This window comes from Pipistrellus hanaki (assembly GCF_964339955.1).
Source record: "Pipistrellus hanaki genome assembly, chromosome: X".
Lineage (NCBI taxonomy): Eukaryota > Metazoa > Chordata > Mammalia > Chiroptera > Vespertilionidae > Pipistrellus > Pipistrellus hanaki.
The window spans coordinates 97,765,124-97,776,578 of record NC_140524.1 but is presented as its reverse complement, the minus strand read 5'-3'; the positions used below and the strand labels follow the sequence as shown (position 1 = coordinate 97,776,578).

At 42.3% G+C, this 11,455-nt stretch overlaps 1 protein-coding gene across 5 annotated transcripts in view; it reads right to left on the bottom strand.

The window, feature by feature from the left end:
• Window positions 1-313: 313 nt before the first annotated feature.
• The window catches only part of CTPS2 (CTP synthase 2), a 123,916-nt gene continuing 112,774 nt past the window's right edge, over window positions 314-11,455 (bottom strand). For all 5 annotated transcript variants that reach the window (XM_084869834.1, XM_084869832.1, XM_084869833.1 and 2 more), the window contains exons 18-19: window positions 3,442-3,546; window positions 314-1,962 (exon numbers count right to left, since the gene is read on the bottom strand). In XM_084869834.1, coding sequence (XP_084725960.1) covers window positions 3,477-3,546 — 70 coding nt within the window. In that variant the 3' untranslated portion in view covers window positions 314-1,962; window positions 3,442-3,476. The remainder of the gene's footprint in view (window positions 1,963-3,441; window positions 3,547-11,455) is intronic.

Sequence of the window (11,455 nt, the reverse complement as noted above, 5' to 3'; positions counted from 1 at the left end):
GGCATATCCCCAGTAGGGGGTGTGCAAGAGGCAGCTGATTGATGACTCTCTCTCATCGATGTTTCTGGCTCTCTGGCTCTCTCCCTTCCTCTCTGTACAAAATCAATAAAATATATTTAAAAAATTGAATTAAAATATAACAGCTGCTTCCTCAAAAAATTAAACAGAATTACCATATATCCCAGCAATTCCACTCCTTGGTATATACACAGAAGAATTAAAAACAGGTACTCAAATATTTGCACATAAATGTTCATAGCTGAAAGGTGGAAACAACTCAAATGCCCATCAACAGATGAAGACATAAACAAACTGTGGTAGATACAATGGAATTTTATTCGGCTATAAAAAGGAATAAAGCATTGATACACAGGATGAACCTTAAAAAACATGACACTACACTATTACGCTAAGCGAAATAAGCCAGAAAGAGAAAAAGACAAGTATCACATGATCTCACATACGTGAAATCTAATGAAAATTAACTGATGAACAAAATAGATCCAGACACAGAAGCATGGAACAGACTGTGAAATCTCAGAAGGAAGAGGAAGAGGGGAAGAGATCAACCAAAGAGCATGTTTGCATATATGCATACCATAACCCATGAACTCAGACAATAGGGTGGAGAAAGCCTGGGAGGAGTAGGTGAGAGGGGAGGGGGTCAATGGGAAAAAACAAAGGGAACATCTGTAATATCTTCAACAAAAAAGATAAATTTTGTTTAAATGATGCTAAATGAAAGAAGCTAGATACAAAAAGCTATATATTGTATCATGTCATCTACATGGAATATCCAGAATTGGAAAATCATAGAAACAGAAAGATTAGCGTTGCTAGGGGCTGGGAGGAGGTAGGAATGGGGATTATTCTGGAGTGTTGGAAATGTTTCAGAAGTAGATAAAGGTGGTGGCCGCATAACATTGTGAATGTACCAAATGCTACTGCAATGTTCGCTTTAAAATGGTTAATTCTATGTTATGTGAATTTCATCTCAATTAAAAAATATACAGGGTGTCCCCAAAAATGTATATACACTTTGAATAAAGCGTTTATTAAAATATGTTTCATTTCTGCCCTTGCTGGTTTTGCTCAGTGGTTGGAGCATCGGCCCTGTGGACTGAAGTGGACTGAAGGTTCCCGGGTTCGATTCCAGTCAAGGGCATGTACCTCTGTTGCAGGCTCAATCCCCGGCCGTACTCAGCGAGTGTGGGAGGCAACCAATCAATGTGTCTCTCTCACATTGATGTTTCTCTCTGTGTGTCTCTCCCCTTCCCTTCCACTCTCTCTAAAATAAACTCAGGTGAGGATTAACAAACAATACACACACAAACATTTCATTTTCAAAATGTAATAGAGTCTTCAGCTATCAGCTGTTAAAGTGCGTATACATTTTGGGGGGACACGGTGTATATGAACTGATCTTGATTCCTGAGATTTTTTAGGACCCCTTCAATTCTGTGCCTGAGCACAGGCCTTACTTGCCACCCCCATCCTTGGACCTATTTAAATTCCCTTTTAACTAGAAATAAAGTGGGCAAGACATTGAAATAAGCTTGGGCCGCACCGAGATCGGTGGTGGAGTTCCAAGTCAAAGAATGGCTCATTTTTCACTCAAAATTCGTTTTATTGCATGTGCCCTGCCACCCTTCCCATACAGCCCAGTGAAGGCTCAGGTCCTGTATCGTTGCTCAGCACCTGTCATCACGGTATACCAGACAAGATAAAGACACACTTTCTCCCCCAGTCAGGTTGGTGGGAAATGTTTAATCGGCTAGGGAAATCTGGGAGACCCAAGGGCCGCCTCTGGAGGGAAAAGGAAAGTGCCCCTTTGGTTCTGGTGCATGAAAGTACATATCATTTGATTCCCTTTGAGGCTTTCGTCCCACGTTGCGTGATTCTTTAAGAATGTGGTGATTTCTTCAGGTAGTTGCTTTATCTTGGCTTCAATTACTTCAGAGCCTTAAAAAAATAAAAATAAAAGGAATATGTGTATTAGCAACATCAGAACCTGAATAATACAAGTCTTTAAAATACTCCCAGCTAATTTTTGCATCATTTGGTTTGCTCCTAAAGCTCTCCATTGAGGCAAACCTAAATAAATACGAATGTGCTTTCCATGGAGAACATGAATATTCAGTCCCTAAGTGAAATACAAAGAGAACTGACACTGGAGCAATGAACTCTACAAATATCCCCAAGCTGCTGTCCCTGCTAAAGAGAGCAGGTCAACCCAGGCCTCCGAGCTGGGATATGATCAAGCTAGCCAGGCTGCTGTCACTCTAATAAAGCCTAATAGAGCAGCGCGGAAAATAGGCTGCCCTCAGCAGCCATGCCCGTCTCTGCCATCGCCCTGCAAAGAGATAAAATACTATGTTATTTTACACACACCCGAGGAAACCTGCTGTCCACAGCGACCTAGACTAGGGGCCAGCAAACTGTTTTCATAAACGGGTTTACTGGGCTGCAGCCCTGCCCATTCAGCTGAGTGTGGTCCCTGGCTGCTTTTCCTCTACAGTGGCAAAGTGGAGTAGCTGTGACAGAGGCCGCATGGCCTGCAAAGCCTAACGTATTTACTATCTGGCCCTTTACAGAAGAAGGTTGCTGATCCCTGACCTAAACTATTAGAACTCTACCCACTTCGGCCTCCAGGTGTATTGTATATATATGCATCAAATAAATAGATGATAGATAGATAGATAGATAGATAGATAGATAGATAGAAAAATCTATATCTATCTATCTATCTATCTATCTATCTATCTATTTACTAGAGGCCCAGTGCATGAAATTCATGCAGGGGGAGGGGGAAGACATCTCTCAACCCAGCCTGTACCCTCTTGAAAACTGGGACCCTTCGGGGGATGTCCAACTGCTGGTTTAGGCCCAATCCCGCAGAAATCCCTGTGGATTGGGCCTAAACTGACAGTTAGACATCCCTCTCGCAATCTAGGACCACTAGCCCCTAACCATTTGCCAGACTTCCTGATCTCCCCTAACTGCCTATGCCTGCCTGATCTCCCCTAACCACCTCTGCCTGCCTGCCTGATTGTCCCGAATCACTCTGCCTGCCTCCCTGATGGCCCCTAACTACTCACCTGCCTGCCTGATCGCCCTTAACCGCCTGCTGTGGGGTGACCAGCCGGAGTGAGGGGCCGTGATCATTCTGGTCTCTGCTCATTCTGGTCGTTCCACCATTTCAATCACTGGGCTTTTATGATATGGGATTCCTGGCCTCAAATGCATTCCACTCTCCCCATACTAACTGCTAGCTTTCTCAGGTACATTCCAGTTTACCAAAGGTGTAGTGGGCTGTGAGGTCTGTCTACCTCTGCCAGGCAAATAGGATCCTGTAGACAAATCCTATAGTGCTTGCTCCCTTCTACACCAAGACAGCAGCTTGTCTGTAAAACAAACAAGAACTCAGAGATTCCTTCTTACCCTCTCAGGTAGCGCCTGTCATTCCCAGTCATGTATTAGCTTATTTCCAACTCAGCTATCCTTGGCTCTGAAAAGCTGTCATCACTGGCATCGCTGTATCTATCACTAGATCAAAAGAGGAATTAATTTAGCAAGGTATTAAAAAAAACAGACAATGTTTCAAAACACTTTCCATAATTAACTCCCACTCAGAGACAATCCTAAGAAATACTCTATTATCACTTCCTCCTCACATACCACAGTCTCCTTTTGTCAGAGGAACTGATCACTTGCTTTCATCTTAAATTGGAAGTAACTTATTCAGAAAATTTATAAAAGCATTTCAATTTAGATTAAATTTATAATCTTATAAAGACCACTAATCATTTCTAAACTTCAAAAAAAGCCTTAAAAGCACATTGCTCCTGACTCTCTTACCTACGGTCTGCTTTCTACTAGAGGTATTATGTAAACAAATTAAGTTAAAATGAAAGCCTGAGCTGATAGACCCATTTATTTCCTAGGAATCTACTATTGCCTGAATCGCAGTCCATTTGAGATTAAGCATCATTCAGTCCTATTCCTGCTGATCTCAATTTGTTCTCAAGTGCAATAAATAGCATAGCATCAAATAGTACTTGAACGCTCACAGATTTTTTTTCATTTTCCACCCTTCTGATGACAACTGTTTCCTTTTTTTATTGTTTTTTTATACATTTTTTATTAAATTATTATCTGTGTACATATTTTAACATTGCCGCCCCCCTCCACAACTGTTTCCTTTATCAATATGAAAGGACTACAGAACAGCTGTACATCCCTTGATTACATTAGCCAAACACTCTCCATTTTACTCAGTGGCAGGTTGGGCTTTGTCTCTGAGCCTAAGGACCACAAGAGCTCCCTAGATAGCTTCAATGTGGAGGAGCCAGTCATCCAGTCAGCAAACTCCATGGGGATATTGAACTTGGTGGTCAATAGAACTAAGACATGCATGTTAACTCAAGACCCATGTCCAGCCAGCAAGGCTTAGTGGTTGAGCATCGACCTATGAACCAGGAGGTTAAGGTTCGATTCCCAGTGAGGGCACAAGCCCGGGTTGTGGGATCAATACCCAGTGTGGGGCATGCAGGAGGCAGCCGATCAATGATTCTCTCTCATTGTTGATGTTTCTATCTCTCTCTCCCTCTCCCTTCACCTTTGAAATCAATAAATATATTTTTAAATACCCAGGAAAAACCTAGTAGTGCACATAAAAAACATTCGTACTTGGTAAACTCACCTTGAAATCCTACCTACTTCAGACCCATTTTTGCTATGATTTAGGGGTCAGCAGCATGAAAGTTTCCCAACCCAACGAACATTCTCATAGGTTCAAGGATTTTAGAAGTAATTTTCACAAATACGCTATTTTCAAAATAGAAACTTCATGAGATGCTCCAACTACCTCGAGTCACATGGAATATTAAAAACAGGACCAATTATTGACATAGATATTGCCATGTTTGGGTTCCTGAGAAATACCCCTTCTCCATGAGATAGCCCTGCAAGTGTACTTTTGCTCCGAGCTGTGCTCATTTTAGGGTTCCTCTTGCTCGATTCCAAATAATCAGCAGGTTGATCAATTCCACAAGAGTTCTACTGATCTATGGAGATGGCATTGCCAGGAATTAAGTGTTTCGTGAATTCCATAATAGGTGAAAATCTACTCCTTTTTCTTTTTGTTAAGGGAAGAGAAGGAACAATTAGAGAAATCCTATGCTCATAGATAGAAAACAAAGATTTCCTCTAAATATATTGAGCACATATCAATAAATACATAAACAAAATCATAAAAGCCAACCTCACTCGCCTCCCTGACTTTTGGACAAAATCACAAAGGGTAAGCATGAGGGGTGGCCTAGAGTATGGAGAGGATACTTATACATTCTTAGAAGAAGATTAAGAATTGCCAGAAAATAAGTGAAATAAGTCAGTCAGAGAAAGACAAGTATCACATGATCTCACTCATATGTGGAATCTAATGAACAAAATAAACTGATGAATAGAGTGGATCCAGAGACATGGAAGCATGGAAGAGAGTATAGAATCTCTGAGGGAAGAGGGGGAGGGGGGGAGGTAATCAACCAAAGACATTATATGCATAACCCATGGACATAGACAATAGGTGGTAAAGGCCTGGGGAGGGGGGGGAGCTGGCTGCAGGGGGTCAATGCGCCCGGGGGGGGGGGGGGCATATGTAATACTTTCAACAATAAAGATTTATTTTTAAAAAAAGAATTGGCAGAAAAAACAAAGTATGTTAGATAAACATATAAATCAACATATCCTTAAAAGCATTCAAGTAGAACAGTGGTCAGCAAACTCATTAGTCAACAGAGCCAAATATCAATAATACAACAATTGAAATTTCTTTGGAGAGCCAAATTTCTTAAACTTAAACTTCTAATGACATTTCTTCAAAATAGACTCGCCCAGACTGTGGTATTTTGTGGAAGAGCCACATTCAAGGGGCCAAAGAGCCGCATGTGGCTCGCGAGCTGCGGTTTGCTGACCACTGATGTGCAAGACACATCTTATTAGATTTTAGTTCAGGAAAATCAATTCGCTATTGCAAAAGAGTTTTCAATAAAGAAAACACAGGAATAACTGAGGAATGTTTTGTTTTTTTTAAATGGCCTCAAAAGTTGACATGTCCTTTCCCATGTACTCCCACTGCTACACAAATGCCAAATCTCTTCTGATTCTATGCAACATCACCTGTCATAGAATTGGCAAAGAAAGGGGATTTGGAAGTTGTACTCAATCCCCTATCTGAGAAGAAATGAGGGTGTTCAAGTGATTCACTGAGCACAGAGCTCATTTGAGGTGGGGCCAGAATCCCCATCATGCTAACCCAGCCCACAAGCTCAAGTTCACTAGTAAGCTGTGTTGCAGTGGGCCAGCATGGCCTCTCAGGGCATGTTGCCCAATAGCACAGGTGAGAAGGCCCAAACCAATCTCCTCAGTTATCAGATTTTTAAAAATATATATATTTTATTGCCTTTTTACAGAGCGGAAGGGAGAGGGATAGAGTTAGAAACATCAGTCAGCTGCCTCCTGCACACCACCCACTGGGGATGTGCCCGAAACCAAGGAACACGCCCCTGACCGGAATCGAACCTGGGGCCTTTCAGTCCGCAAGCCGACACTCTATCCACTGAGCCAAACTAGTCAGGACAGTTATCAATTTTATACCTGCTTCCTTCTCTAATCTCAGGCTGGGGAAGAGTAGGATGGACCCACATCTTCCCTGTCACTCCTTGGTTGTACTGTTTATTGGCCATCATGTATGCACTGGTCACCTAACTCCTGAGAGTCTAGAAATAGTGGAATTAATACCTAAAACCTCATCAAAATGCTATAAGGGCCAAAAGGTATCTATAAGTATGCTCTTGAAAACTATACAAAAATATAAGCTGTCACTATTCATGGGGGCTACATATCTTATATAATAAAACCCTATTTTGCAAATTGACCAAACAGCAGAATGACTGGTTGCTATGACACGCACTGACCACTGGGGGACAGACACTCAATGTAAGAGTTTCCCCCTGGTGGTCAGTGCACTCCCACAGGGGGAGTGCTGCTCATCCGGAAGCCAGGCTCATGGCTGGCGAGCGCAGGAGTGGTGGCTGGAGCCTCTCCTGTCTCCAAGGCAATCGGACATCCCCAGAGGGCGGAGGCAGGGCTGAGGGACCCCCTATTTCGTGCACTGGTCCTCTAGTTTGTAATATGGTATCTCTCAAAAAGTCATAGAAATATAAAGACATCATGAAAACTGCCAAGTGCATGATGTTCAGCATTGTTTCCTGTACCAACAGAATTCCCTACCCACGTTAGCAAGTGAACTTGGGTGGGTGTGTGTCTCACTGAATGGCTCTTATTTCCTGTCTAATGGCTGTCTGCACCACACTGCCCACACCCCAAAATAGCACAGGCTGAGTCTAGCAAAGTGTGGCTCGGTTTGGGTTTACTCATCTCCAAGGTAAATGACAGGGTTCACTAACTTTCTTTCCTATGTGTCAGGGGCCAAGGTAAAACAATCAAGTAAACCACTACACTCAAGAACAGAATTATCAAAAGAGGCATCTGATAAACTTGCTGGTTTTATGGCATTCATGTGTCAGCAAAAAAATCAACTACTAGAAGTCAAATGGGGATCATCACTCACAAGCAGAATAGCGGGGCTCCTGCACATTCAATCAAATGTGGGTGCTACTCTGAGATGCGTGTGACTTAGGGTTCACTTGTGTTTCACAAAGAACAGAATTAAAGAAGTCCAGCTGAAACTGGTTTTGGTTCAGTGGATAGAGAGTCGGCCTTCGGACTGAAAGGTCCCAGGTTCGATTCTGGTCAAGGGCATGTACTTTGGTTGCGGGCACATCCCCAGTAGGGGGTATGCAAGAGGCACTGATCAATGATTCTATCTCATCGATGTTTCTAACTCTCTATCCCTCTTCCTTCCTCTCTGTAAAAAAAAAAATCAATAAAATATATTTTTTTAAAAAGAGGAAGAAGAAGAGGAAGAGGAAGAGGAAGAGGAAGAAGAAGAAGAAGAAGAAGAAGAAGAAGAAGAAGAAGAAGAAGAAGAAGAAGAAGAAGAAGAAGAAGAAGAAGTCCTAAGATATACTTACCTGGGTATATTTTCACTTAATTCAAAACATCTCAGCTCTTTCTGAAGCCTAACCTGTCTTTAAAAATAATATCTGTGTACACACACACACACACATACACACACAAACACACACACACATACACTTCTCAGTGGGTAGTGTTATTAGATATTAGGGTCTTTCATGTTAAATTTTATGAAATGCCACAGAATACAAACCCATTCGTGCATGTCTGATGACTTTTAAGGAGGGGACAGTTTTAAACCTACAATGTCCAGTGTGGTAGCCACAAGCCACAGTAGCTATCTAAATTTACATCAAATAACAGTTAAAGTTCCCCTTCTCACTCGAACCCATTGAGCCATGTTTAAGAGCTCAGTGGCCACATGTGCCTGGTGACTGTCATACTTGGATGGTGCAGATTATAGAACACTTCTATCATGGCAGACAGTTTTACTGGATAATTCTGATTTAAAAACAAATGAATATTGATCTTAAAAAAAAAAGCAGCAAACTATAATCACCATGCAATGGTCCTCCTCTCCCTCAAAAAGGTTTTTGGAAAGGTCTGGCTATCCACGGTTAAGTAAAATCACAGCAAATCTCTCTGAGGCATGCATGTGCCTCCCAAATAATGGAAGCATTCTTTTCAGAAAGCTGTTTCACTGTACCATTTCGTACAAGACAGAATCAAAATCACTAGCCGCAAGGCATGGGAACTGCTCTCCTTACAACTCTGGCTTGATTTACAAGACTTGACAGCATCAGCCTATGCATGGTTCTTGGGCAAACAAAAGGCTGGTCACGGCCAAGTTTGTGTGTGAAAGATTCCTGGTGCCTAATAAACTCCCAATATAAGAATACATATATTCCATGGTGCTAGGGCAAGGATACAGTAACGCCTCATAGAGTCCACCTTTTATGCTATCCCGGGGGCAGCCATTACCCATTTCTTCTTCATCGACAGGAAGAGGTGGTTGGAATTAAAACAGTTCAATGGCATACTTAAGATTCCCAACATGCATGAATCCCTGCAATACTTCATATCAAAATTCATTTGGTGTGGGAAGAGCATATTTTAAAACAGGTTCCCATGCACACAGTTTTCCCCAAAGCACTATCCTGACTTCCTTCTCAAAGAGCCCCTGGAAGCCATAAAATAGAAGAGGAACGAAATAAAAACTTAGTGTGCTCTGAATGAGTTTTACATTGAATAATAGATGCAGAATGCAAGCCCGGCAGGGAAAAAAGGACGTAGTGGTGTTTGTCACCATTAACTCCCTTCCTGGCTGCCCCCACATCATCAGCCCGCAGTGACCCAGGATCAGGAAAGAGCACCTTAAACCAACATTCATCCCCGAGGGAAGGTACGGGAAGGTACGCTCAAATGTGCTTGATTAGCAGTTCTTCGACCAGAAAAAGTCTCCAGGTATGGAGTCGAAGTCAAACAATCACAGAGGGGGAGCTATTGTAAAGGATGTTTAAAAAGACTGTTAAAAAAAGAAAGTGAGAAAGAAACATTTCCTGGTTCACTTTTGCTTGAAGTGTAACAAAGGGGGGAAAGTAGTATTTTCATATCCATTTAAAGTTGACAAAGCACCATCACAACGGTTCCTAACAGCAACCCTAAAGGATGAAGATCCTGCCGAAACCGGTTTGGCTCAGTGGATAGAGCATCGGTCTGCGGACTGAAAGGTCCCAGGTTCGATTCCGATCAAGAGCATGTACCTTGGTTGCGGGCACATCCCCAGTAGGGGGTGTGCAAGAGGCAGCTGGTCGATGTTTCTCTCTCATCGATGTTTCTAGCTCTCTATCCCTCTCCCTTTCTCTCTGTAAAAAATCAACAAAATATATTAAAAAAGAAAGAAGAAAAAAAAAAGGATGAAGATCCTGAGGGGAGATCAGGGGACTGAGGACTGTTCTGTATAGATTTGTATGCATTTTATCCTATAGTCAAGGAAGCCACTGAGAATTCTTTTTTTTTTTTTAATATATTTTATTGATTTTTTACAGAGAGGAAGGGAGAGGGATAGAGAGCTAGAAACATCGATAAGAGAGAAACATCGACCAGCTGCATCCTGCACACCCCCTACCGGGGATGTGCCCGCAACCAATGTATATGCCCTTGCCCGGAATCGAACCTGGGACCTTTCAGTCCCCAGACCAATGCTCTATCCACTGAGCCAAACCGGTTTTGGCAGCCACTGAGAGTTCTAAGCTCCAAGATATAATGTAGTAAGACCATTCTGCTGGCAGAAGACAGTTTGAGAGGAGGAAAACTGGAGGCATAGACACCAGGTAGACTTTGCAGTAGGCAAGAGATGAAGGAGACCAGAACGAAGGTCATGTTAATAATAAGAGCATCATCATCATCATATTTCCCATTTAATTTCCCACCATAGACCAGGCACTGTGCTGAGTGCTTTACATTTAGTACAAAGCAATTTTCATTAGTCCCGTATCAAGGGTATACTATTACCATCCCCTTTTTTATTTACTTATTTTTATTTTTAGACTAGAGGCCCAGTGCATGGATTTGTGCACCGGTGGGGTCCCTCAGCCTGGCCCTCCCACAATCCAGGACCCCTCGGGGGATGTTGGAGAGCTGGTTTCAGCTCAATCCTTGCAGGCCAGGTCAAGGGACCCCACCAGTGCACAAATCCGTGCACTGGGCCTCTAGTATGCATATAAGATCTTTGGTTAGCCGAAACCAGTTTGGCTCAGTGGTAGAGTGTCGGTCTGCGGACTGAAAGGTCCCAGGTTCGATTCTGGTCAAGGGCATGTACCTGGGTTGCGGGGACATCCCAGTAGGGGGTGTGCAAGAGGCAGCTGGTCAATGTTTCTCTCTCATCAACGTTTCTAGCTCTCTATCTCTCTCCCTTCCTCTCTGTGAAAAATCAATAAAATATATATTTTTTTTTAAAAAGATCTTTGGTTAATCTCTTCCCGCCCTATTATGATTGCAACCATTAAAAGAATAATATGTGGATATAGAATAAAGACTAGAAATACTAAAAAATGAATACAGCCCTAGCCAGTTTTGCTCAGTGGATAGAACGTCAGCCTGTGGACTGAAGGGTCCCAGGTTTGATTTTGGTCAAGGGCAAGTACCTTGGTTGCGGGCACATCCCCAGTAAGGGGTATGCAGGAGGCAGCTGATCGATATTTCTCTCTCATCGATGTTTCTAACTCTCTTTCCCTCTCCCTACCTCTCTGTAAAAAATCAATAAAATATATATTTTTTTAAAATAAATACAGTCACTATGTTAAGCTGGTGGGTTTATTAGTCCTTTTTTTTATTTTCCAAATTTTCTGTAAGGTTAAATCTAGAAATCAACAAAAAACAAAGTCTTCCCAGGTTGGAAGCCAGCATGTCACTT